General features: G+C 43.3%; 1 protein-coding gene and 2 long non-coding RNA genes across 3 annotated transcripts; 2 read left to right on the plus strand and 1 right to left on the minus strand.

Moving 5' to 3' along the window:
* Nucleotides 1–18,929: 18,929 nt before the first annotated feature.
* On the plus strand, nt 18,930–19,919 carry LOC148152883 (uncharacterized). Its single transcript, XM_088002256.1, has 3 exons — nt 18,930–19,062; nt 19,106–19,188; nt 19,305–19,919. The coding sequence occupies exons 1-3, from the start codon at nt 18,930–18,932 to the stop codon at nt 19,917–19,919; spliced, it is 831 nt and encodes a 276-aa protein (XP_087858382.1).
* A 4,938-nt stretch (nt 19,920–24,857) lies between these two features.
* Nucleotides 24,858–25,756, minus strand: LOC106912751 (uncharacterized). Its single transcript, XR_015761844.1, has 4 exons — nt 25,676–25,756; nt 25,541–25,604; nt 25,404–25,470; nt 24,858–25,336 (listed from the first exon to the last, which is right to left on the minus strand). It is a non-coding gene; the product is annotated as an uncharacterized LOC106912751 (long non-coding RNA).
* Nucleotides 25,757–25,941: 185 nt separating this feature from the next.
* LOC148152884 (uncharacterized) lies at nt 25,942–26,575 on the plus strand. The gene is made up of 2 exons (XR_015761850.1): nt 25,942–26,029; nt 26,097–26,575. It is a non-coding gene; the product is annotated as an uncharacterized LOC148152884 (long non-coding RNA).
* Nucleotides 26,576–27,747: the final 1,172 nt, after the last annotated feature.

Here is a 27,747-nt window from a genome sequence, read left to right on the forward strand (position 1 = left end):
AGACATCAGATTTCAACCACCAAACAACATTGATTCAATGTCACAGTTTCAACGGTTTGATTGGATGGTTGTTTGATGGTTGATCCACCGTCATTTGTCGACTTCAACCAAAAATCAACGATTCTAACTATTTTTCAACGTTGATTTAACATCATGTGCTATCTGGGTAGTTTGATTATTTTGCACCAGGTAATATGTACACATTAAAATTTTCGGAAGTAGAAAACTACTTCTGTCTTTTTTATTTGGGGAATGTGAGTAAATGCAAGTCAGTCTGGAGAGTCACACAGAGAAAAGGCAGCAGTTAGAAAGTTTTATTTACTTGAAGTTGTTTGGCGCTGGGACGCTGGCAGAAGAGATGCATGTTGAGAAGCACTGCGAGCTTGAATGAATGGCTCAAAGGGCAGCTTAGGATACTATTCCCACCTAGAAAAGAGGAGCCTGGGAGGATGAGGGTGGAGACGGGGAGGAGGTGGGTCGAAGCACGGCTGGGAAGCAAGTGAATCCATGCATTTTGGGCCTTATGAAGGGGTTTTTGAGTGATGAATTGCTGAAGTGGAGCAATGACTTGATGCTGGTTGGCTGCAGCGAAGGTGTGGCAATTAGATGATGCAGGAGAATGTCCCAGTTTGAATTGACACCTAGGCTTCATGTCCCATTTTTTAGATATTGATTTGCAAAGAAAAAAATATTAAGGATTCTGTCTCATTGTCCTTCTCTTTTCTGTACTTTGCATTGATGTTTCCCATAAAGTTTACATTTATACATCTTAAAGCCTTAAAGCAAAATGTGAAGGAGCTCAAGTGGTGTAAAGATTTTCCCCAGAAAAATCTCAATGTGTACTTCTATTGGACAGTTTTCCACATCTCAGGATATGCTGAACCCACTTTTAATATGGCATTTCATACATAAGAATAATTCACTGCAGATACAAATATTTATTGAAACTATTGATCTGCTCACAGCTTGCAACAAAGAGCTGCATTCTGTTGTCCTGGGAGGGAAAAAGACCAGCCCTGTGTGAGATGAATGGCTTACATCAGAGAGATCAATAAATGTAAATCCAAGGTGTAAAACTCCGGCAGGGTGTAAGATTGTGCTGGTAAATGCATACGAACAGATGGCTGCTGGACACACTGCCATTTCTAATACATCTATTTTTATTTATAGCAGAGCTGGGAAAAGGCTGGACGCAGTAAGGTTGGATTCATCAAGTAGGAAACTAAAGTACAAAATTGCTTTAAACAAAGTCTTTCATAACCACTTGATAAATAAGAACTCACTTTTTTGTGTTTCAAATCATTATGTTGCACATCACAGAAACATACAGTCCTGTTTTATCCCATTTGTTTTGCATTTTCTGGTTTCAAGCCACATTGATTTCAGACTTCTGTGTGGAAATCTCACATCTTCCTCAGTCTTCCTGTGGGCTTCTCTTTTACAACTTTCTGATTATACTCACACTTGAACCAAGCTCTTAAACTCAGCTGACTGAGAATACTGACCTGGGATCGATTAGAAAAGGGACTGAATTCATAAAGCTCTAGATTATTCCTCTACTCATTCCCACTGTGCTAAATCTTCCATAAAGTTCTGAATATTGGCATTAAAATGTGCTGCTCTAATTTAGTGTTCATCTTGGCTTCATTCAGTTCAAAATTCTCTGAAAAGTAGGTGCAACTTATGGACTTTTAAAAATTATGCACAACAGTGAGGCCTGGGATCAGCAAAAAGAGAAATTTCTTGGTTTGATTCCTGGACTTTTTACTTTTGCAAACTAATGTTGATGGGCAAAAAAATATAGGAAATTTACTTTAATGGAAAAATACTGTGTACATACACAGTATTTTTACTTACTTACTGATCACAACAAGGAAACAGACAATATTGTGTGAATTAAAATTAAAATATGTGTCAATATGTGCAGTATTAGGTTTTAATTTATAAAGATTAGAAACTCAAAAGCCCTTGTTCAGAATTTGGTGTATTCATTTAACACAGGCTGTAATCTGGCCAATGGACAGATACCTGTATACACCAGGGAGGGAAGGCTAAAGGCTGGTTTTGGGCTTGAACCATTTTTTCCTTAGTCTTGAAGTCTTGAATTGTCAGGACTCGGTCTTGGTTCGACAAACTGGGTCAAGACCAGTTCAAAACACAATCATTTTTGTCAAAATTACAAAAACGTAATTTATATTGTCACCTGCAGAAGCACAGCAAACTTTAAAATGAATTAAAGCAAACAACGTAAAGTGATCGGAGCACAGCAGTATTCCACTATCTCAGTTATGATAATGACTCTGAAATATTCTTGCATAGATAAAACACAGAGCCACTTGTAAAATTTATCCATGCCCAGGGTTAACGATATGCAAAGTGAGCTGGGTGACTTCTTTTAAGTGACATCTACAGCAAAACAAGGAACTGCCAAAATAGGCATAACACCCAGATAAATAATGGTAATATTATTATTAAAAAGAGACACTAAAGCTCTGTGAACTGGAATAACACACAGCAACATCAAAAGTAAGACTTAACGCTAGTACAGTTTTTTAAGGTGCAAACTCTGTTTCTGCCCTAGTGGCGTCATCGTCACCATTCTGTGTAAAACTCACTGAACCAGCAGCTGATCAAGAAGAAACATAAGACATCAAGATCATTTCATCAAGCAAAAACCATAAATTCAATCCTCCCTTGCATGTTTTATGATCATCCATGTTAGAAAAAATATTTCTACTTGGTGCGTGTAACATGTTGTCCATTAAAGACAACATGTTACACACACTTGAAGCAAGCTCTTAAACTCAGCTGGCAGGAAATATTTAACATTTTTAGTCCTATAACTTCAAGAAAAATTTCCCCATTGTCCCATAGGGGGCTCCATAGTCCCTGCGGGATATAAAAACTTCCTTTTTATATCCCACAGATTCTATTGGCTCTAGTGTTTTGGAAAATTCCCCCAGTGAGACAATTTGCATGGTAGATTAATAATAATATTAATATGACTAATGAATTATTGATGTGTCCAGGATGGGTTTTTAGGAACAATAAACTTTTTTAACATCTGATACTCAGCTCAGATGAATGGCTTTTATCCAGATTATCACATAAAAAAATGTAATTATATATATTTATATGAAAAATCCTAACTTAATCTCACTCTTTTAAATTTGTCATACAACTGTTATGTAATGTAAGCTGATTAATTCAGTTTAAAGAACATGTATGTATCAGTGCAACTTAAATATAACTTTATTAAGCCCATTATTAATTTTATACCAAGAAGTAAACTTTAGTAAGTAAGTAAGCTTTTTCAATCGAGCACCTTCTACAGGTCAGAAACTACAAAGTGCTTTACAAAATATAAGACCTAGAAACACATAAAATAGGAGGAGAGATTAAACAACATACATGTAACATAATACAAAATAAAACTAATTAAAAGCCAGTCTGAATAAGTGTGTCTTCAGCTGCTTTTTAAAATAATCAAAGCAGCACAAAGTAGAGGCAACATATTCCACAGTTTTGGGGCCACGGCCCTCAAGGCTTTATCCAATCTGCTCTTAAAATGAGTCTGTGGGATCATTAGAAGCCTTTGACTGGAAGGTCTTAGGCTGTGAGAAGAGGAGCAGGACTCTAGAAGGTCAGAGATATAGACGGGCTTGACTGCAGATGTTTCTAAAAGTAAGAACTAAAATTTTTAAATATATTCTAAAACAGGGGTCACCAACTCCAGTCCTCCAGTCCTACCATCCTGTAACTTTTAGATGCGTCTCTGCTCAAACACACCTGGATCAAATAAACTGTTCGTTTCCAGCCTATTGCAGAGAGGAATGAATGCTGGTGAGGGAATTCAGACATTTTGGAGCAGAGGTGAATCTAAAAGTTGCAGGATGGTAGCCCTCGAGGACTGGAGTTGGTGACCTCTGTTCTAAAATGCACTGGTGGCCAAGGTAAAGGGATCTGTTGGGGATTTTCTGTGTTATCATTTTTTATTATTACTTTAGCTCCAGCACTGACGTGATTTTCTTGTCTGTGCTAAAAGTCACCAAGTATCTGTGTTCCTGAGAACTGATCGTTCCCTCCACCCTTAGGAGAAATCGCTCTCAAGGGAAAGGGCTAGATGACCTGTGTGTGTAGATAGAGCTTGCCATCTGTCTTTGCTGTTTATCTTTTCTCACTTTTGTTTTCCCAAATAAAAGGACTGCTCTAGCAGAGAGAGGGCAGAACGCTCTGTGAACGGCTTGGAGGAGCAGTTTGCTGAGTCTACTCCTTTTGCAAAAGTTTTGGCCATAAAATTCCTATACGTTGTCTGTGGTTCTTTTATGTAGGTTTGGAAAAGTACTTATCAGGATCCAAACTGGAGCTGTGTGCTGCAGGAGTTAAAGGCATTGCAGTGTCAGGTGTTGCGGTGATGAGGTGGTGAGGAAGATGCAGCGGACCCAGGTTGTTGAAAATGAATGATGAATTTGATGAAGAAATACAAAATACATTGTTCAGGCAGCACAGAAAGAGCAGAAGGCTAAGAGCTCATGACTGGTAGCAACTGGAAACACAATAGACATGAGACAACAAGACAAGACGAGGACCCGACCAAGAACAATGAACAGAGGTGGGTTTAAATACACAGAGAGACAATAGGGAAATAAGAAACTAATCAAGGGGTAGATGGGACAACATAGAGACTCCACAGAACACAGAAATCTAAATAAATACACAGTGTTGAGAAAATAAATTTAAAATAAGCTAGTTTTAAAACTTAACATGTCTTGATTCAAATGGCCTAAATTGTGGTTTTAAATCAGTAACTTATTCTGGCCTATTGACCTTTATGTTACCTGTAGTTACAGCAGATGGTTTGCTAGGATCGTTTGAACTGCCTTTTGTCTGTGAGAAAACAATACAGTGGAAGTTCTGGCTTTTCACACTCATCTGTGAAAGGCCGTAAACACGGCAGGGGTTTCTGGCTTGAGAGAGGGTCAGAGATAGCTCCTGGTTGGATGAGCAAAGATACGCCTTATTTGAATAAATTAAATACAAGAGGATAAAACTTTCTACACAGAAGTAACAAATCAGATTTTGCGCTTGCAACTTCTCCAAAGATGTCTTTGCTTTTTGTTTGTCGCTTCCATCTTTTGTCTTTTTCTCTCTCAGGTAAATTCATGTGTTGTTTGTGCTCTGAGGTTTCTGATGTTATGTGATGTGTTTGTCTGGTCATAGTATGCATCTGTCTTGAATAAATGCTGATTATTGTGACGCTGTTATCTCTGCGTGATCTCAGTCTTTGCGCACAGCATTTTTCTGAACCCGGGCATAAGAGAGGATTTAACGAGTCAAAAAGTTTTTAAAGTTCAAGAATTTTTCCTCTCTTAACAACAGAAACCCAAATCCTGTATTCAGATCTGTCTGCAAAAGGACAGGTCATTCCTTTTCAAACACATGAAAAAACTGTTACAAGAATTTAGACAGGATGAAATAAAAACACGAATAATCATCTTCAATTCGGCTTTTGACACAAGAGACATAAGCCTAGAAATATTTTTGTTGAAAAAAGCAGTGTCTCATTGCTGTGTCATTATTGTTGACACAGCAGAATCAACAATAATGCCAAGATTTCTGAGCTTTGCTTTAACTGAAGAAACTATTACACCAAGGAGTTATTTGATTTCAGCCATTTGATTGTTGGGAGCAACAATGAAGGTTTCAGTTTTATCACAATTAACCTGCAGGAAGTTGTCACTGAGCCACTGTTTGATATTGATAATACAATTTATCAAAAGGGACAACATGCGATATTCAGAAGGTCTGAATGAACAACATAATTGAACATCATCAGCATATAAATAAGACACATGAAAACTGACATTTTATTATTATGAAAAAGTAGTTATGGTTGAGTAATGAACAGTTTTTCGAATTTGCATTTTATAGTGAACAAACAGTATTATCCTGAAATATTTGTTGAAGTTCTAAATTTTCAACTGGGGAGAACCGGTCTTGACTCCATTCCTGATGTATATGTGTGCTGGTGCAAATGTGTGTGTTTTTTTTCACCAGTATATTCCCAGCAAAAACATAAGATAACAATACAAAAATCACAGAATGGCCCTAGGAGAAAATATTCACATATCTTATCTGTGGGTGTCAAATGCATCAGCCAGCTGCAGTTTGTGTGTTTGCTGATGAATGGAGAGTCAGGTGTGTGTGTGTGTGTGTGTGCGTGTGCGTGTGTGTGTGTGTGTGTGTGTGTGTGCGTGTGTGTGTGTGTGTGTGAGATCAGCTCTGCCAGGGCCTCTGATTTCAGCAAGGCTGGGATTTAACATTCTCCTCCCTCTGGTTCCCTGTGGCTCCCTCTGGAAAACTTCTGAGCCACTTATGATGAATGTGAGCCATGAATGAGGCAATGTCAAACTGCAACTGCCTCCGAGCCGTGCTCTGCCTCTGCTTTACAACAATACACCCACCTCGTCTACAGCTCCTGCAGCTCTACAGGGACTACATTTGCTGATGTCCAGCGGTACACAGAGCCGGGCCAAATATCCAAGCTTTCCTCACCTAGTTGTTCTTTTAGATCAAATATTGCTCTGTTACCTTTCTAGCGGACAGGTAACAGAGCCTTTCTACATAAAGACAGCAATGTAGCAATATCTAATAATTTTTTTATTATCAAGAAACAGACAAAAGAAACATAATTATAATTTAGGCTGATGAAGAATGAATTTAAGATAACAAAACAAAGGCAGAGTTTAAAGTCATTTCTAAGCAATTTAGTTTTTTTCCATTTAGATAAAAAATATTATCTCTGACTCTTATTGCACTGTTAGTATGATCAAATCAGCTGTTTTTCTCCTGGTTTGAGAAACACCCTTAATGAGAGGATGCCCTAAGGAAGAATTTCTGTGTCCCTTAATTTTTTCCTTCAGCAAAACCATAAAATGCCTTGAGTGAAGCATTGCAGATGTAGGGGAGATTTTACAGTTCAGCACACACACTTATGTGGCCCTTAGGATCAGTGTAGTACAATGTGGCTGATCCCCAGAGACTCCGTAATACCACAACAAGGTCAGAATGTGATCATAACTTTGCAAATGAATTGCTCCAGTGAGCATGTGCTTTATTTTCAATAGTAATTACAGAGTTAGCCCACCTTAACATTCTAAATTAAAATGATGAATAGTTGTGGTAGAACTGCTAGACCTTACTGTGTTAGTGTGGTTATGGTAAGGGTCCTAAAACAAACAAACAAAAAAAGCTGATTTTACAATTTGGTGCCAAAGCATGGCTGTGGACATGATGGATGTTTTCATCCAGCAAACCTTTGCTGGATGGGCCACTGATCAGTGGCCCATCTGATCAGTGTGCAGGTGCATAACCTTATGAAATGTATTAAAGGAGTAAAGAAAAGCTGATGATTTCATGGGACATGCAAGCACAGCTCATCCAGCACAAGAAGCTGCATGAGCAACAGCACCATAACAACCCCCAATGAGATTTATTTAACAAACACTTTGTTTTCACTTGAAGCATTTCTGATGTAGTGAGTGAAACCATTGACAGTAGCTTCAAGAATAATTTTCAGCTTTATTTTCTGCATCACCTCACATTGTTCTAAAGAAAAGATATTTTGTCTTCTTTAAGTATTTGCTTTTGTTAGTTTCATCCAGGCCACTCTAAACATGGGGCGATGATGACCCAGGATGTAGTTTGTCCTGTTACTGGTCCCAACCTCTGCTCTGTCTGTAAACAGATACAGGGTTTCTCTCAGGATTTGGAAGAGACAGACGACTGAGTCAACCTGGACTTAATAAGCAGCATTTTATTTCAAAAACCCTTTTTACTGCTAAATTATTGAATAAATAGACATTCAAGCTGAACAACAAAGATATTCATTGCTTTCAAAATGTTATTCAGGTTATTCAACCATCAGATTGTAGGATACTTTGCACTGACCATTATTTTATTATTAATGTTACTATCACTATTGTAGATGTTTTGATTTTTATGCTTGTTTCTGTATTTATCATCAAAAATAATTTCCCAGAGAACAAAAAAGCAAAGTGAATAGAAATTATTTTCACACGTGTCTACGAAATGGGCATTCAACTTAAAATTGGTAGGCCTAACAGCAGCCCATCAGAGTGGAAACAATATTCTTATTCTTTGCCATTTTCTAGTTGTTAAATATTGCACAAAATGACCAGATAAAAGATGTACAACAATGCCAGTTTAATCTTTGAACTATTTGCAAAACGACTGAGCTCTGCAACATTAAAACATGGATAGAACTGTAACTACATTAATCACAACTCTTCTCTTCAGCGTTTCTGTGAGTGTCTGGTGGTGTAGCTCTGTGCTGCCTTCAGGAGAATGGGACATCAGAGTATCATCCATAAAATTTCACCCACATGGCATTTATTGTGAAAACCAGAGCTTTCAGTGGAAAAACAAAAGTTCCAGATCCTTTTAATGCCATACAATATGAGACAGAAACATGGATTATATCTTTATATAGACCTGTCTACTGATTTATAGATTAATAGTTTTACTGGACAGAAATTACAAACAAATCTGGTTCTTAATAAAATCCTAATTGTCATGATGTGTGGTTGAGAGTGGTGAGAGAGACGCCGGGAATCCCAGGTAGTCATGATGAAATATAATTTAATGAAACAAACCAGGAGGAACAACAGAAAATCTCAGGCAGCACAGGAACAGACACAGACGTGAGACACGACGACGATCTGACAAAGAACACTGACAACAGGTGGGACTAAATACACTGGGAGGGTAATCACAGGAACGACACACAGCTGGGATCAATCAAGACAGACTCAGGGGAAAACAGGACTAGACAGACAGAAACTACACAGAAAACACAGATCCTAACAGTACCCCCTCCTCAAGGGGCGGCTACCAGACGCCCAAACAGAAAAGTCCAAAAACCAAAAACAACCCAGCAGGGTGGGCGGAGGGGCGACGGCAGGAGGGCCAGAGTCCAGAAAACAGTCCAAAACGAAAAACGACCCAACGGGGTGGGCAGAGAACCAGGAGGCTAGTCCGGCGGACGTTGCCGGCGAAGGAGGCGGACCCCCTTGGGCGGATCCGGCGGTCTCTTCCGCCGGCGCAGGAAGCGAGGAGGCGGGCCCGGCGGTCTCTTCCGCCGGCGCAGGAAGCGAGGAGGCGGGTCCGGCGGTCTCTTCCGCCGACGCAGGAAGCGAGGAGGCGGGTCCGGCGGTCTCCTCCGCCGACGCAGGAAGCGAGGAGGCGGGTCCGGCGGTCTCCTCCGCCGACGCAGGAAGCGAGGAGGCGGGTCCGGCGGTCTCCTCCGCCGACGCAGGAGGCGGACCCTCGGAGGCTCAGGTGGGCCGGCAGGCTCAGGTGGGCCGGCTGGAGGGCCGGCTGCAGGCTCAGGTGGGCCGGCTGGAGGGCCGGCTGCAGGCTCCGGAGACTCGGGAGGAGGGCTCGGGGACTCGGGAGGAGGGCTTGGAGGCACAAGGAGCTCGGGAGAAGGGACCAAATCAGCAAACTCAGGAGGAGGGGTCACTAGAAACTCTAAAGGAGGAGGGGGCACTAGAAACTCTAAAGGCCCGGGCGGAGCAGACTCAGGAAACTCGGGGGGCGGAGCAGACTCAGGAAACTCGGGGGGCGCAGCAGACTCAGGAAACTCGGGGGGCGCAGCAGACTCAGGAAACTCGGGGGGCGCAGCAGACTCAGGAAACTCGGGGGGCGCAGCAGACTCAGGAAACTCGGGGGGAGCAGCAGACTCAGGAAACTCGGGGGGAGCAGCAGACTCAGGAAACTCGGGGGGAGCAGCAGACTCAGGAAACTCGGGGGGAGCAGCAGACTCAGGAAACTCGGGGGGAGCAGCAGACTCAGGAAACTCGGGGGGAGCAGCAGACTCAGGAAACTCGGGGGGAGCAGCAGACTCAGGAAACTCGGGGGGCGCAGCAGACTCAGGAAACTCGGGGGGCGCAGCAGACTCAGGAAACACGGGGGGAGCAGCAGACTCAGGAAACTCGGGGGGAGCAGCAGACTCAGGAAACTCGGGGGGAGGAGCAGACTCAGGAAACTCGGGGGGAGGAGCAGACTCAGGAAACTCGGGGGGAGCAGCAGACTCAGGAAACTCTGGGGGAGCAGCAGACTCAGGAAACTCGGGGGGCTCGCACGGAGCAGACTCGGGAAACTCTGGGGGCGGAAGCAAACGCCGCCTCGGTGCGGGGACCGGAGGCAGCGGGGACAGACGCCGCCTCGGTGCGGGGACCGGAGGCAGCTGCAGGAGGGGCCCAGGGGCCGGGACCTCCGGCGGCTCAGGGCTGCGGCGACGGCTTTGCCCAGGGGCCGGGACCTCCGGCGGCTCAGGGCTGCGGCGACGGCTTTGCCCAGGGGCCGGGACCTCCGGCGGCTCAGGGCGGCGTTGACGGCGTGACCCAGGGGCCGGGATCTTCGGCGGCTCAGGGCGGCGGAAACGGCGTGACCCAGGGGCCGGGATCTCCGGCGGCTCAGGGCAGCAGTAACGGCGGGGTCCGACTCCGGGCGGGCAGAACGCCAGCCGAGTTCCCACCCAGGGATTCAGGCTGGCTGGAGCTCCGCCACAGAACTCCTCCGCTCTGGATCCCCGCCGCCGCCTCCGTCGCGGTCCGCGTTGCCTGGGTACGTCGAGGTCTGAGGCGAGACCCAGTTCCTCCAGCAGCAGCGGAGAAGGCAAGATCTCTACGTCCTTGTAGAGATCCCGTTGAGCCAACTCCAACTGCTGCTGGAACCAAGCCTCGCTACCCCAAACGCTGGCGTCCTCACCTCTTTTCTGGTCGGATCGTACTGTCATGATGTGTGGTTGAGAGTGGTGAGAGAGACGCCGGGAATCCCAGGTAGTCATGATGAAATATAATTTAATGAAACAAACCAGGAGGAACAACAGAAAATCTCAGGCAGCACAGGAACAGACACAGACGTGAGACACGACAACGATCCGACAAAGAACACTGACAACAGGTGGGACTAAATACACTGGGAGGGTAATCACAGGAACGACACACAGCTGGGATCAATCAAGACAGACTCAGGGGAAAACAGGACTAGACAGACAGAAACTACACAGAAAACACAGATCCTAACACTAATGAGTCAAATTGAAAGTGTCATGGAGTCATCAGCCTCATGACATTAACAGACATGAAAAATAACATTGACGAAATAAATCTAATTAAAAACATAAATAAGTGATAAGTTCTTTACTGTTATGGTCTGTAAGCTATATTTATTCTCAGTATTAGATGTGGTCTCAACAAACCCATGGCACTTCCACAATATTATTTTACCTTTTATCTGGAAATAGTGTCTGTTTATTCTTGCCATGCAGTTCTCTGTATTAATTATTGCTCAAAAGGTCTTGCCATACCAGTTTTCTTCCTCTGTATTTAATTTAGTTTCTTAGTTTATTCTTGCATTTTGTTCGTCATTCATTTCCATTTAGTTTCCTTTGATTAGTATTATCCTCTCGGTTTATTGCTATGTCCACTTTAGTTTCTCTAATGTTGCTAGATTTATTTTATCGTTTATTGACGCTCACCATCAATCATCTTCACTCATCACCTGCTACGCCGCCTAATCGTTATGTGTTTCACATCATGTGTTAATTTTTCACTGTTTTTATGCCATATAGTTCGTCGCTCCGTTTTATGTTCCGCTTCTCCTGTTTCAGAGTTTTGCGCAATGTGTGCGTCGTTTTTTTTTTAGACCTGTCTATACTGATTTATAGACAGGCCGGTCGGGAAGCGTATCGATGGGGAAAAGGCAGACTAACATAAACCTTTTAAAACAACAGAAACAATTTCGGTATTCTGATTATTGAAATTTAAAAGTGCTGTGGTTCCGTTGTTCTATCACACCCGTTTCATAACGGACCACTTACAGCACCGGTGTTAACGCTATAAAATGAACGCTCTCTATCGTGGTATCACCAATGGAGGGATTTCTTTATTTAAATGGGTTCATTTTTCAGAGGGATACAAAGTGACGGTATCGTGATTTTAGTAATTACATGTTTATAAGAGCGATTTTCTGTTGTCCTTCCATGGAAGCGGGCAGCCTTCAAACGGAAATAAAACTTTTTAATATAAGTTGCTGCTTTGACATGATCACAGAACTGCCAGAACATATGTACAAAAATACCAGACAAAGTGAATCACAGCAACATCATCAGCCGGTGAAACGCTGAACTGATGCGGTGAAGCTACCAGTAGCAGGAGAACAGAGCTGCGCCAAGAAGCTAACAGAAGCTAACAAACGCTGAATAGAAGGAGAGCTGCCATTGATACAGTTGCAGCCAAGCATGATTTAATGTTACACAATACAGTTTTACCAAGTTGCTCAAAATCTAAACTGGTATTGTTGTGCATACCAAACGCCCCACAAAGGAATCCCAAAGTCCCCCTTTTGTAAAAATTTCTGCCAGCACCCCATGCCGTCCTCTGAACGCCCCCCGGGGGACGGTAGCGCCCACGTTGAGAACCGCTAATTTAGAGGAAGAATAACTTTATCCCCTCCTGGAGTGATTTTTATCCTGCACCTCTACAATCCATATGTGGCCCTGGTTAACAATGTAAAAGCTCCATAGAAACCTTTATATTTTGTACAAAGGCGCCATACAAAACCTTTGTATTTACACGTTAAAGTCTATGGAATAAAGTTGTAATGTTCACATGGTGTTCTGTGTTGTTTGGCCTCATCCATGTCACACCCCTCATTCCCGTTATTCCCCGCACCTGTGTTGCTCCCTGATTGTTTCCCTTCTTAAGCCCTTCTCAGTCACTACCAAGTCGCCAGATTATCGAACGCTTCCAGCTAGTAGTTTTCCAGCACTCCTGTCTCGCCCTCATCGTTTCTACCACCCTTTGTTCCACGGATCTACCCCTTTTTGCCTCGCCCTTGTCGGACTATTGCTATTTGCCCTTCGGATCTCGACCCACGCCTGTCTCGTAAACTCTGCTCTCGCCCTCTCCCACGGATTCTGCTCTCAGTCCCTCTGTGCATGACCTCAGCTCGTCTGACTACGTATTCGGATCTGGATTTGGCTCTGCTGCTGGTTCACCCTGTTGTGCGCTGCCCAGTATCAGCGCTTCCCCTCTTCAGGCGCTTCCTCCTGCGCCCAGCGTCAGCGCAGCATCTGCTGTCCCCCCGTCCCTCAGCTGATCTCCGCTGTACCGGACCGCCTAGCCAGGTTAGTGTTCCCTTCATACACACTAACAAGATCCCTTCATTGCTATCTCTCCAGTCACCGATCTCTCTTCTCCGCCCCTTCGCAGTGCTGCAGCTGACGATCCAGTGTGTCCGGCTTAAGCTGCTTTTTAATAAATATTTGAGTATTCTGCTCACTCCTGTGTCGTGGCTGAATTTCTGGGTCCCTCTAGTGAACCATTACAGTATAATCTGGCCACTATGGACCCATCGCACGCACAGGAATGGCGCACTGCTGTAGAGAAATCCATTACTAAATTGGAGGCTAATATGCAGGAAATGATGTCTATGCTCTCCAAGTTGACAGGCCCCACAGCGCCTCCCAGTGCTTCGGCTGCCCCACGGCAATCTCCTCCCCAGCTGGTGCGATTACCTCTACCCCAGGAGCCCCGATTGTCCCCTCCTGAGGTTTTTTGTGGTGAGCCTACCCAATGTCGCCCCTTTATTACCCAGTGTGAGATCCATTTTGAGCTTCAGCCCAGCTCTTTTCCCACCGAGCGAGCTAAAGTCGCTTACATGATTTCTTTGCTATCTGGCAAGGCTAAGATTTGGGGTACTGCTGAATGGCAGAAAGACTCGCTCTGGTGTTACAGTTTTACTGATTTCTCCAAAGAACTTATACGCATTTTTGATCCCTGCCTCCCTGAGAGAGAGGCGGCTCGAGGGCTCTGGAGAATAAAACAGGGCAAGAGACGCATTAATGAATATATCATTGACTTTCATACCCTCTCTGCTGATAGTGATTGGAATGATGAAGCCTTGTGTGATGCCTTTTATCAAGGTCTGAGTGAAAGCATTAAAGATGAACTCTCTACTCGTGACCCCCCTAAGGATTTGGCAGACCTAGAAACCATGGCATCCCGGATTGACCAGCAGATGCATGAAAGAAGGCTGGAGAGGGCTTCCGATCGTCTGTATCCATCCCTGGGGGCGTCCTCCAGGCTCACTAGGTCACCTCTGCCCAAACCACCTTCCTCTCCCCTCCAGGACCAACCTGAGCCTATGCAGATTGGCCGCTCCAAGCTGACACCCGAGGAGAGGGAGCGGAGGCTCAAGAAGGGCCTGTGTTTCTACTGTGGCAGTGAGGACCATCAACTCCGCCAATGTCCCTCCAAGAGGTTAGTTCCTTCGGTCTGTAGTGCTCTTCTTAACCAGTACTCTACAACCAAATCTTCATTAATTACCATTAAGGCTCAGATTTCTATGCATGGTCGCTCCCACTCCCTAGCGGCTTTTGTGGATTCTGGAGCTGACACTGAATTTATGGATGCTGAGCTAGCCCGCTCACTTCAGTTGAAATTAAGAGACAGCAGTGTTGTGGTACTCGAAGTTGGTCTTGGTCTTAAGACCGGTCTTAAGACCATTTTTTGATGGTCTCGGTCTCGTCTCGGACTCGACCGCATTTGGTCTCGGTCTTGTCTCGGTCTCGGGCGCTGAGGACTCGGCATTTTATTTCAAGACCAGTCAAGACCGCAACTGTGAAAATATCACTAAACGTACAGCACACTATCTAGTTTATTTGTTAACATCTTTGTTTTCAGTGGATGCAAAACGCACCGATTAAAATCCAAGCAACTACGTGTTTCTGTTAGTCCCCCCACCCTCCCCACCTTTTACTCTCCCTCCCCCTCCCCTCCCCACCTTTCACTCGCGCGCGGCGCTCCAGGACATGCGCAGTGGTTTCCTCTCAGCGGCAGAAAATGTTTGTCTAATCGTCAGTAATGGAATATCGCTGCATAAATAGTAAGACATCTGATGGCCACAGCTAACTCAGCAGCGCTTCACTTTCACAGATGGTGGAGACAACGTCTAACTTTTTTCGTCACTTAGAAAAGTAGCTCAAAGAAGGTAAGCTCCGTTAACGTGATGTTATCAAAGCTAGCTGTACAGAGACACATAAGCATTTGTGATGAAAAATGTTATCACTCACTGCGCTGAATTATTGTGCGGAGGTGTTGACTGACTTGTCGCATATATGGGACAACGCTATGTCCAAAAGTCTGCAATATAGTGAGGTGACATTCAGAAACAGTCGATTCTTCTCCACGGCTCTTTATTTATTAGATAGGACTGGAGTGTCACTCACTGAGAGCTGTTGTTCTATCAGATAGCCATACGCTGTCAGGATAGCATAACATGCATTAAGCATTAAGAAATCCGACCATCAGAGGAGTTGTCAGTTCACCATACGCAGCAAGTTATGATGAACATAAGTCATTAAATTGTTTTCAATGATAACTATATAGATATACATGTGTTGTCATGGTTTCAAAGTGTATTTAAAGCAAGGTCTGGCTGCAGCTGGAGTCAGCTACAACACACGCCCATGTAAAACTCACTTAACCGCTAAGTCAGGATGTCATACAACTGTTAATAACAAAGTGTATGACAATCTACGTCATGATTCTATGTTGTTGATTAAATGAAATCTTATGGTAATGACGTGTCTGACAGATGTAGCCGGTGTTCTATCAGATAGCCATACGCTGTCAGAATAGCATACATGCAGTGAGTACCATGCCAGCGCATGCGCATTAAGTCTGACCGTCAGTGTAGTTGTCAGTATACACAACAAGTTATGACGAAAATAAGTCATTAAATTGTTTATAATATGACATAATGTGATAACTAGATGGATATACATGCGTTGTCGTGGTTTCAAAGTGTGTTTAAAGCAGGTCTGGCTGCAGCTGGATGCCATACAACTGTTAATAACCAAGTGTATGATGATCTACGTCATGATTCTATGTTGCTGATTAAATAAAATCATATGGTAATGACAGCGTATGCATATCTGAGCTAAGCGTACGACTATCTGACAACGTATGCTGATCTGACAGAACACCCGTTCTTTGTTCTTGTAATGCTCTGTGTACACTGCATCATTATTTAATTTTATTATGTACGTCAATATTTAAATTAACAAATAACTAAAACACAAGAACGAAGAGCACGCAGAGCATGCACATTGCTCTTTGATTGTTTTTGTTCAAAGTGGCAGCTGTAATGTCTGCCATGGTGTCAGACTACCTGGCTTCATGTACTGGGAGAGAGAGTGAAAACAGTCACGATGAGCGCCTTCTGTTTGGTTACTTCTTCCTTGTTGCTCCTTGGTCAGTGTTCATGGTTGAGCGTTATTTACCATCAGGGCATTGCCTCAATTGCTATGTTTAATGGTGCAGACAGTGGTGGTTTCTGACATGAGCAATATGGGCAAATGCCCAGGGCGTTATGTTTTTAGGGATGGCACGAGACCATCACACTTTTTAGCAAATAAATGGAATATTTAATATTGGTAAAATGTATTAAGTATTTAATATCTAAAATTAAATACTTAATATGGATCTTTCAGATTATTTTGAGAAGCAATTTCGATCATATTTTACATTTTATAGTATCATGTAGCGTGGGCCGCTGGTCTTGGTCTTGACTTGGTCTCGACTTCCCTCGGTCTTGGTCTTGACTTGGTCTCGGACCCCAAAAGTCTTGGTCTTGTCTTGGTCTTGGGTTAGGTGGTCTTGAACACAACACTGAGAGACAGTACTCGTAAGACTGAGGTCCAGGCTATTGATGGTCATGTTTTACACCAGGTCAAGCTGGAGACAGAGCCCGTCCAACTGATCGTGGGAGGGAATCATCAGGAATCCATCTCTTTCCTGATCATCAACTCACCTAACATCCCTGTAATTCTTGGCGCTACCTGGTTGAGACTTCACAACCCACATATTGACTGGGTCCATGGTGTGGTTCTCGGCTGGAGCTCTCACTGCCTTTCCACCTGTCTTCAAGCTGCCAATCATCCTGGGTCAGTTCCCCAGGGTCCCCCAGTTCTGGACCCTGACCTCTCAGGGATCCCTAAGGACTATCATGACCTCAAGGAGGTTTTCAGTAAGCATCATGCTACTTCCCTGCCACCACACCGCCCCTATGACTGTGCCATCGACCTGCTACCTGGCACCTGCCTGCCCAAGGGTCGTCTCTATCCACTTTCTGTCCCTGAAGACCGAGTCATGCGTGACTACATCAAGGAGGCCCTCCAAGCAGGTATCATTCGTCCTTCCTCCTCTCCTGCTGGCGCTGGATTCTTCTTTGTGGGAAAGAAGGATGGTTCACTTCGCCCCTGCATCGACTACAGAGGACTCAATGACATCACCATCAAGAACCGTTACCCCCTCCCACTCACAAACACTGCATTCGAACGCATCCAGGGCTCTACCATCTTTACTAAATTGGATCTAAGGAATGCATACCATCTGGTGCGTATTCGGGAGGGGGACGAATGGAAGACTGCCTTTAATACCCCTACTGGGCACTATGAATATTTAGTGATGCCATTCGGGTTAACTAATGCACCAGCAGTCTTCCAGGCCCTCGTGAATGATGTTCTTAGGGATATGGTTGGACTTTATGTTTTTGTCTATCTAGACGACATCCTGGTTTTTTCTAAAGACCTTCCCTCTCACATCAACCATGTTCGTTCTGTGCTTCTCCGTTTACTACAGAATAAACTGTTTGTTAAGCCTGAGAAGTGTGAGTTTCATGTGTCTGAGACTTCATTCTTAGGCTTCCTAGTCTCTCCCAACCGGCTGTCTATGGAGGACCGCAAGGTTTCTGCTGTGTTAAGTTGGCCTACTCCTCAGAACCGTAAGCAGCTCCAGAGGTTCCTGGGTTTTGCCAATTTCTATCGAAGGTTCATTCGCAATTACAGTTCTATTGCCTCGTCCCTTCATGCTCTAACCTCTCCCAAGTCTCATTTTCAGTGGAACCTTAATGCAGACAAGGCTTTTCAAAGACTCAAACACCTGTTCTCTTCTGCACCTATTCTCCATTCTCCCGACCTGAGTAGACAGTTCATTGTGGAGGTCGACGCCTCGGAGTCTGGTGTTGGCGCCATCCTTAGCCAGAGGTATGAGGATGGTAAGATTCATCCATGCGCCTTCTTTTCTAGAAGTCTCTCCTCTGCTGAGCGCAACTACGACGTGGGGGATCGGGAGTTGCTGGCTGTTAAACTAGCTTTGGAGGAATGGAGGCATTGGCTAGAAGGAGCGAAGGAACCCTTCCTTGTGTGGACTGACCACAAGAACCTCCAGTATCTCAAGTCAGCTAAGAGACTTAACACCAGGCAAGCCAGGTGGGCTCTCTTTTTCTCTCGCTTTGTGTTCACTTTGTCCTACAGGCCTGGCTCCAAGAATGTGAAGCCTGATGCGCTGTCCAGGATTCATGAACCCCTGAATGAACCAGTGACTTCTTCAGAAGAATTTATTCTTCCAAAGTCTGTTCGGCTGGCAGTAACCCGTCTAGAGGTTGAGAACAGGGTCAGGGAGGCTAACCAACAGCAACGGGCCCCCCCAGGCTGTCCTTCCCACCGTCTGTTCGTTCCCGACCATCTCATCCCTGAGGTACTCAAGCTTTGCCATGTATCCAAATTGTTTTGTCACCCTGGTGTAGTCAGAACCCTGAAGGTGGTCCAGTCACGCTTCTGGTGGAGGAACATGGCCAAGGATGTCAAGGAGTTTGTCTCTGCCTGCCGGGTCTGTTCCCAGGCCAAGCCCTCTCGTCGACCCCCAGCAGGTCTTCTTCACCCTCTACCTGTCCCCCACCGGCCTTGGTCGCATATTGCAATGGACTTCATTACTGGGCTACCCACCTCCAACAGGTACACAACCATACTCACAATAGTCGACCGCTTCTCCAAAATGATTCACCTGGTTCCCCTAGTGAAGTTGCCTACCTCCAAGGAGTTGGGTGAGATCCTTACTAGGGAGGTGTTCAGACTTCATGGACTTCCCATGGACATTGTCTCTGACCGTGGTCCTCAATTCGTCTCTCGTTTTTGGAGGGAGTTTTGTAGGCAGCTAGGGATCCAGGTGAGCCTTTCCTCAGGTTTCCACCCACAGACTGATGGTCAAACCGAGCGTCTCAATCAAGAAGTGGAGATCAAGCTTCGTATGCTCTGCGAACAGGATCCAGCCAAGTGGGCACAGAATCTGCCTTGGGTGGAGCATGCCATCAATTCACTTCCCTCCAGTGCCACTGGGTTGTCTCCCTTCCATGCTGTTTATGGTTTTCAGCCACCTATTTTTTCCTTGCAGGAGCGGTCTGCCATGGTTCCCTCTGCCCATGCCTCAGCCAGGAGGTGCCTCAAGGTATGGAGAAAGGCCCGCAGGGCTCTCTTAACTACATCTGCCATGTATTCCAGGTCAGCCAACCGACACAGGATCCCTGCCCCCGCTTACCTTGTGGGTCAGAGGGTGTGGCTGTCAACCAGGGACCTTCCCCTTCGGGTAGAAAACAAGAAGTTGGCCCCACGTTTCGTTGGACCGTTTCCCATCTCCAAGGTGGTGAATCCTGTGGCCGTCCGCCTCCAGCTGCCTCCTTCCCTGAGGGTCCATCCCACCTTCCATGTCTCCCGCATCAAGCCTGTTGCTACCTCCAGATTTATGCCCTCCTCCAAGCCCCCTCCTCCCGCCCGGTTCTTCGCTGGGGGTCCCGTCTACACTGTGAGACGGCTACTCCGGTCCAGAAGGTGGGGCCGTGCCACCCATTACCTGGTGGACTGGGAGGGTTATGGGCCGGAGGAGCGCTCATGGGTTCCGTCCCGCCACATTGTGGACAAGGCCCTTATCAGGACATTCCATCGTGATCACCCTGACCAGCCTGGTGGTCCTTCAGGGGCCGGACCTTGAGGGGGGGGTACTGTAATGTTCACATGGTGTTCTGTGTTGTTTGGCCTCATCCATGTCACACCCCTCATTCCCGTTATTCCCCGCACCTGTGTTGCTCCCTGATTGTTTCCCTTCTTAAGCCCTTCTCAGTCACTACCAAGCCGCCAGATTATCGAACGCTTCCAGCTAGTAGTTTTCCAGCACTCCTGTCTCGCCCTCATCGTTTCTACCACGCTTTGTTCCACGGATCTACCCCTTTTTGCCTCGCCCTTGTCGGACTATTGCTATTTGCCCTTCGGATCTCGACCCACGCCTGTCTCGTAAACTCTGCTCTCGCCCTCTCCCACGGATTCTGCTCTCAGTCCCTCTGTGCATGACCTCAGCTCGTCTGACTACGTATTCGGATCTGGATTTGGCTCTGCTGCTGGTTCACCCTGTTGTGCGCTGCCCAGTATCAGCGCTTCCCCTCTTCAGGCGCTTCCTCCTGCGCCCAGCGTCAGCGCAGCATCTGCTGTCCCCCCGTCCCTCAGCTGATCTCCGCTGTACCGGACCGCCTAGCCAGGTTAGTGTTCCCTTCATACACACTAACAAGATCCCTTCATTGCTATCTCTCCAGTCACCGATCTCTCTTCTCCGCCCCTTCGCAGTGCTGCAGCTGACGATCCAGTGTGTCCGGCTTAAGCTGCTTTTTAATAAATATTTGAGTATTCTGCTCACTCCTGTGTCGTGGCTGAATTTCTGGGTCCCTCTAGTGAACCATTACAAAAGTAGTCAAAATGAATGCATTCAGTTCCCAGCTTCAATGAAAATAAAGCTGGATATTGCAGGAAATATGAAGAAAGAGTTTTGACCAGTAACAGCAATGAAAGAAACTTGAGAAGGAGGAGGTAGGTGGATCCATGAGGTTGACAGAGCAGGGGGTGACGGTTGTCCTTCTTGGTTTTCTCTCTGCATGGATAGCTGTGCTGATAGAGAGTGATGAAGGGTGAAACAGCTGGTGAAGAATCCAGTTAAGTGTTTTTTGTGGGAGCTATCCAGTGAACTGTGAGAGTAAGTCATCTGTCTCTTCAGAGGATCTGTGGTGGAGTCTGCTGCAGCCTGCACACCTGTGGGTTATTAGGCTGCAGTAGTTATAAGACATTATTCCAATTAAATGCTCTCTAACCCAGATCTGTTCTAACTCTGGGAAAAAGAACATATGGAAAAAGACCTGGGAATGAAAATTCAATCAGAAAGTTTTGCATATATGTTTATTTATAAACATATATAAATATGTTTTATATATGTGCCTTTTATATATGTGCCTTGAGACAGCAAAGTGCTGTCTCAAGGCACTTTGCAAAAAATCATTTCAATTCAGACACAAATACACTCCAATTGATGCTAATTATCAAGCAGTAGAGTAAGCTGTACCTTTAAACTAATAGTCTGTAAAGGAAAACATCCAGATCGCAAAGACACTGGCTTACAGCATGACTTCAGCCAGTTATGGTGTCTTATTCTGCATGTGGGTCAGAAAACTAAACCCGAACATGACAAATACAAAAGAAAATGACAAACAAAGCGGTAAAGTGTTCTTATGTTTGATGCTCCATCAGGTATTGTTTGAGCTTAAATCTAAAACTTTCCTGAAGTTGATGGAAAATTGTTATGATATTTACAACCTTTTACAGTTTGTCTAAATATTGTGGCTCTGCAAGGTTCTCAAAAACAGTCATCTCAAAAGTTGTTTTTTTGTGCTAATACCTCTTCCAGTGTCCTGATTGAAAAGCTTGTTAAATTCAATGCAAATTAAAAAATACTTTATTAATCCCAAAGGGAAATTAAATAATTAAAAGATTACATTAAGTCCCTGCAAAATCTTCTAGGAACAGATGAAGCCTGAAGTCAATTAGAATCTTAAAAAGACATAACCTTTCCTTTTTTAAAATTGTTAGATTCACAAAAAAATCCTTCAAGTTTCCTAAATGCAAAATATAGACAGAAATGCTTTATTGATTTCTTCAGAGTCAGAAATTCACATCTAAGAATACATTGCTTTTAGAGAAGTTTAAAGAAATTTTCGCCTGAATACTTCCAGGCAAAAATTGAAGAAATAAGCTAACATTTCAGGAAGAGAACTTTGGTTTATTTTTGGGTGCTATTTTCATCCAAACTATTAATAATAAGCATAAACAGTATTAGAACCAATCTTATTTAAAAAGAATCAAAGCTACATAGACTTGCTTTGTGATGGAATGTCTATTTGATTCATGCTAGCAAATTAGATGTTCAGTTTAAACAAATACACACTTCTGCTGGAAGGTTGATAAATGGTTTTCTAATATTTTTTCTTCTTGCAAATATAATATAATGCAGGCACTAGGCCTTGAACAAGACCCATAAGGAATTCAGGAGGTCAGTTGGTTTGTTCCCTACCTTTTCAGCAGCAGCAGCTAGTTCCACCTTGCATGTACCATGTTTTCCCTGAGCAGCACAAGTGTGTGGGAGTTTGCACTGTTCTATCTGTATTGTTCAGCTTCTCCCCCAAAACTTCAGGCTCCGCAGGGCTGTCTCCTTAGCAACAATGCAAAGTGCACATCAAAAGTCTATTGAATTTCTTCCAATCTAAGACAGATAGGGGGAGTTTTGGAGTTGGTTTCCAAAGTGCATGGAAAGCAAAATCAATATCACTCCTGGCAGAGAGCTTTAGACATTGTGCTGTTTGCCCGTTGGCTCATTGGTCAGGGGGTCAACTCTTTGAGCATCCATCATGGGCATCTGCATGTAGTCGTGAGCCAAGCCGTGCCCAAGACAAGCTCCAGCTGAGAGGCTTGGCCAGGGGAGATGGATGGGTGGAGTGAGACTGAGGGGGTAGAGAAGGTATGAGAGGAAGTCAAATGAGCTCTTGAACAGCTGGATATCCTATCCTACAGATGGGTGAGTATGCACCCATCTGTAGAATGTGGGGAGAGTAATTTCATTAACAACGCTCTTAACATTGCTTTAAATTATTTGCTAAATCGGTTTCATTATGTAAAACAAACTGTCTCTTTTTCCAGAATGCAGCAACAATCAGCCAGAGAGGGAATTTAGCAACATCTTCTTAACTGGAAATGTAGCTAATTACAATGTCATTTATGTCTCACCATGCTTTCTCCTTTTCAAGCATTTAGAGTATTTTTCCCAAAATGACATGGCATTGTGCAGCAATGTCAGAAGAGAGTGGGTTGAGAGTTAATCATTTGGAGATGGTGCGGAGATTGTTCTGAGGCTAATTTCTTTCTTTGCAGATGGTGATTAATGCCTGGTCCATGAGGTCATTGGAGATAAGGCCCCTGCCGCCTCAGCTTGCTCCCAGTGAAGATAATACAGAGCAGACTTTATCAAGGGCATAGAGGCAAGGAGAGCATAGAATACTAGGGGGTCTCTCTGTGCATATGGCTATAACAAGGTATTATCGCCCATCAAGGAGTGCAATCAATTACCTCATTCCTGCAGGGGTGCCCATGGCACAAGACAGAGGGCATGATATGTCATAGAAAAGCTTTGAGAATTTACTCACTACAGTGACCTACTTACCTTGTGGGGGTGTTTTCTCTTAAATTTTACAATCAATGGGAAACAATAATTGTATCAAAAAGTCTCCCTACTGGTCATCAGTGGTGGAGAAAGTACTCAAAAAATTTACTTAAATAAAAGTACAAATACACAGACAAAAATGTACTCAAGTAAAAGTAAAAGTACCACATTAACATTTTACTTCAGTAAAAGTAAAAAAAGTACTGGCTTTTAAAAATACTTAAGTATTAAAAGTAAAAGTACTTGGTGAATAATACTTAATAACTAATATCAAGTGTACCGATCGTATTTAATTTTAATACATCAGTAATGTGCCATTTTAATGAACAATGCCACAGATAAAGCAGGTTTTTATTGTGTTTACTCTGTAACATAGTTTAGACTTAGATATGTGATTCTATGCATCATAATTTCAGGGATGGAAACATCTCATCTCCTGTCCTAACATAACATGAACTTCACTCTTTTTTTGCCACTGGTGGTATTTATTTTGAAAGAAATCCAACTAGCAGGGGAGGACATGGAACCAAGCAGCCACATAGAGTTGTAGTCATAGACATAATATAAGCATAGACGCCTCATTGACCGCTCCGGCGCAGGAAATACGGCGGCCATCTTGGAGCGGTATACCCTCCTACTTTGCTCAATCAAAACAGCAGAAGATGCCTCAGCACTGAGGGATATTGTTGTTCGGATCGATGGATTATTGATGTGAGGGCTCCACAGACAACATTTCACAAGTAAGATGGACATATTATTGTGTATATATTGTGATTAGAATATTACTTTACTGTATTTATGTCCACCGGCGAGATACCAGCTAATATTAGCTACAGTGCTTGGTGTAATACGGGTTCAGCCCCGCTATGAAGGCTAACTGAGATTCCGTAAATCTAAAAAAATTAATTATTCTCTAACATTGAGTTAGATTATCTGACACAAGGGCCTATATTAGAAATGAAACAATATAACACATATTATAAAACTTATATTATGTGTTATAACATTCACCGGCAAAGTTTACACAGGTGGTAAAGACTATTATTTATATTCTTTCACTCTGTCAAAAGTAAGATACATCCTAAATCTTCCGTTTTTGTTTTGAAAGTTTCATAAAGACACGATGTGAGGAAGAAGAGGGAGAAGTCTATAAAGAGAGACGGATTCACTGCAGCACGGATGAATCTCACATCGGATTTTGGACTCGTCGGCTGGAAAAAAAAAATTTATATATATATATATATATATGTGGCAACCTGGGGGGTGGATTTTCTTAGTATGAACCCAAATATAAAATATTAAAGGTTACGATGACCAACAACGCCACCTGGAATAAATCCAGGAAAATATGATGTAGTAAGGACACAGGTAAGTTCTACTGGAAATGAGGAGACAAGATTCAGAAAGTTCTACAAAATTTATTAAACTTCAAAATATCTTTTAAATTCCCAATAATCTGAAATTGAATAGTTAAAACAGTGAATGCATTTGACAAGATAATAAAATGTCTAAATTTCAAAGGAAACTGAGGCTTACCGATGGGGGAAGTAGTGAGGGAAGGGGCAACATCCAGTGCAGAAAAAGGGGACCACCCTGGACACTACAAAAACACGGCAAACAAAGAAAGAAAAAGGTGCTCCAACAAAACACACAAGACAAGACACCGCCACCAGGGGTCACCACCGCCACCACAGAAGCCTCAGTCCCTAAAAGACAGACAAGAAAATGAAACAATACAAGTAAAACAGAGATACAAAAACCCTACAATGTTGCACTTTATCCCCAAGGAAAGTGCAGATTAGCATTTTAAAACAATTTATAAGTAGGCAAAACAGCAGCGAGTGTCACTCCAGGTGCAATGCTGATGAGTCAGAAGGCTAAAAAGAATAGAGCAAATTATTAATACAACTGCTAACAAAAACATAACTTGCAGCAGCCGCTTACCTGTGACCTGATAAATGACTGCACTGCCAAATAATCAGATCCCCAATTCCGCCTAGATGCAGTGCAACTGTAAGAAAACGCTATGTGAAGGTTTCGTTTACATGGATAGACGCTACTTAGCCACGCTAAGCCCTTACCTTACTGTCAGCAAATGAATGAACGGACAGATCGATCCAAATATTGGAGGTGCAGCAAAGGAGGCTAAGAAAATAAACCAATTAGTATTAATAACCATTATAAAAGCCGACAAACGATAAAACAGCCACGCTTACCCAGAACAGTGCAAACAAAGGAAGCAGATTTGGTTGACGTCACGACGCAAGCAGCCTCATGACAGGTGAAGGCTTGCTTATATGCAGCTGCTGAAATTGGCCTTAAAGTGGCAGCGCACCATTTATGCTGCTACAATCGATTGTAGTCCCTTCACATCGATTGTATGTGAAGGTTTCTATCGTTTACATGGATAGACGCTACTTAGCCACGCTAAGCCCTTACCTTACTGTCAGCAAGTAGCGTCTATCCATGTAAACGAAAACCTTCACATAGCGTTTTCTTACAGTTGCACTGCATCTAGGCGGAATTGGGGATCTGATTATTTGGCAGTGCAGTCATTTATCAGGTCACAGGTAAGCGGCTGCTGCAAGTTATGTTTTTGTTAGCAGTTGTATTAATAATTTGCTCTATTCTTTTTAGCCTTCTGACTCATCAGCATTGCACCTGGAGTGACACTCGCTGCTGTTTTGCCTACTTATAAATTGTTTTAAAATGCTAATCTGCACTTTCCTTGGGGATAAAGTGCAACATTGTAGGGTTTTTGTATCTCTGTTTTACTTGTATTGTTTCATTTTCTTGTCTGTCTTTTAGGGACTGAGGCTTCTGTGGTGGCGGTGGTGACCCCTGGTGGCGGTGTCTTGTCTTGTGTGTTTTGTTGGAGCACCTTTTTCTTTCTTTGTTTGCCGTGTTTTTGTAGTGTCCAGGGTGGTCCCCTTTTTCTGCACTGGATGTTGCCCCTTCCCTCACTACTTCCCCCATCGGTAAGCCTCAGTTTCCTTTGAAATTTAGACATTTTATTATCTTGTCAAATGCATTCACTGTTTTAACTATTCAATTTCAGATTATTGGGAATTTAAAAGATATTTTGAAGTTTAATAAATTTTGTAGAACTTTCTGAATCTTGTCTCCTCATTTCCAGTAGAACTTACCTGTGTCCTTACTACATCATATTTTCCTGGATTTATTCCAGGTGGCGTTGTTGGTCATCGTAACCTTTAATATTTTATATTTGGGTTCATACTAAGAAAATCCACCCCCCAGGTTGCCACATATATATATATATATATATATATATATATATATATATATATATATATATATATATATATATATATATATATATATATATATATATATATAATATACTGCTCAAAAAAATAAAGGGAACATTTCACTTTAATTTTGTGTGTGGCTCCAAATCCAGGCCTCCATTGGTTAATAAATTTGATTTCCATTGATTATTTTTGTGTGATTTTGTTGTCAGCACATTCAACTTTGTACAGAACAAAGTATTCAATGAGAATATTTCATTCATTCAGATCTAGGATATGTTATTTCAGTGTTCCCTTTATTTTTTTGAGCAGTGTATATAAAATTCAGTATTAATCATTATTTATTTGTGCCATTATTAATTTTTATTTATTAGTGTTTGTATAGTTATATAAAATATGTATTGATATTACTACATAATTTATTAAATAAATTATGAACGGCTGTGTACTTTGTAATATGCTCTTCATAGATCGATATCAGAATATTCCATTCCTATTCTATTGTTATAGCCACTAAGCATATTTAAATATGATGAACTATGTATTAAAAACATACTTAAAAAATACAATTGTTTATAAATGTTGCTTTGATAGATGTTTGAATATGGTTTCCAGTAACAAAAAAGCGTGTTATGATCGATTAAATGCGCTGATACATCATTGTGCCTGCTAAACACATAACGCTGAGTGGAGGGGTGTACCGCTCCAAGATGGCCGCCCTAAATCTCGTCAGCGACAATAGGCGAGAGCGGTCCATGAGGCGTCTATCCTTATATTATGTCTATGGTTGTAGTCTAGACCAATAATCCCCAACCCCCCGGTCCGTGGACCGGTACAGGTCCGTGGACCAATTGGTACCGGGCCGCGCAAGAAATAATTAAATATTTATGTTTTATGTATTATTTGAGTCTGGAGGATCTTTTATTTTGAAAATCCTTTAACCGGATTCTCTCGGTTACTTGCGCGCCAACATTGAGCCCACAAGCTTAAAAATGAGTAAGAAATGGATCAGATGTCTT

The sequence above is a fragment of the Poecilia mexicana genome, unplaced genomic scaffold (assembly GCF_051168715.1).
Source record: "Poecilia mexicana isolate PSO_F unplaced genomic scaffold, ASM5116871v1 scaffold_21, whole genome shotgun sequence".
Taxonomy (NCBI): domain Eukaryota; kingdom Metazoa; phylum Chordata; class Actinopteri; order Cyprinodontiformes; family Poeciliidae; genus Poecilia; species Poecilia mexicana.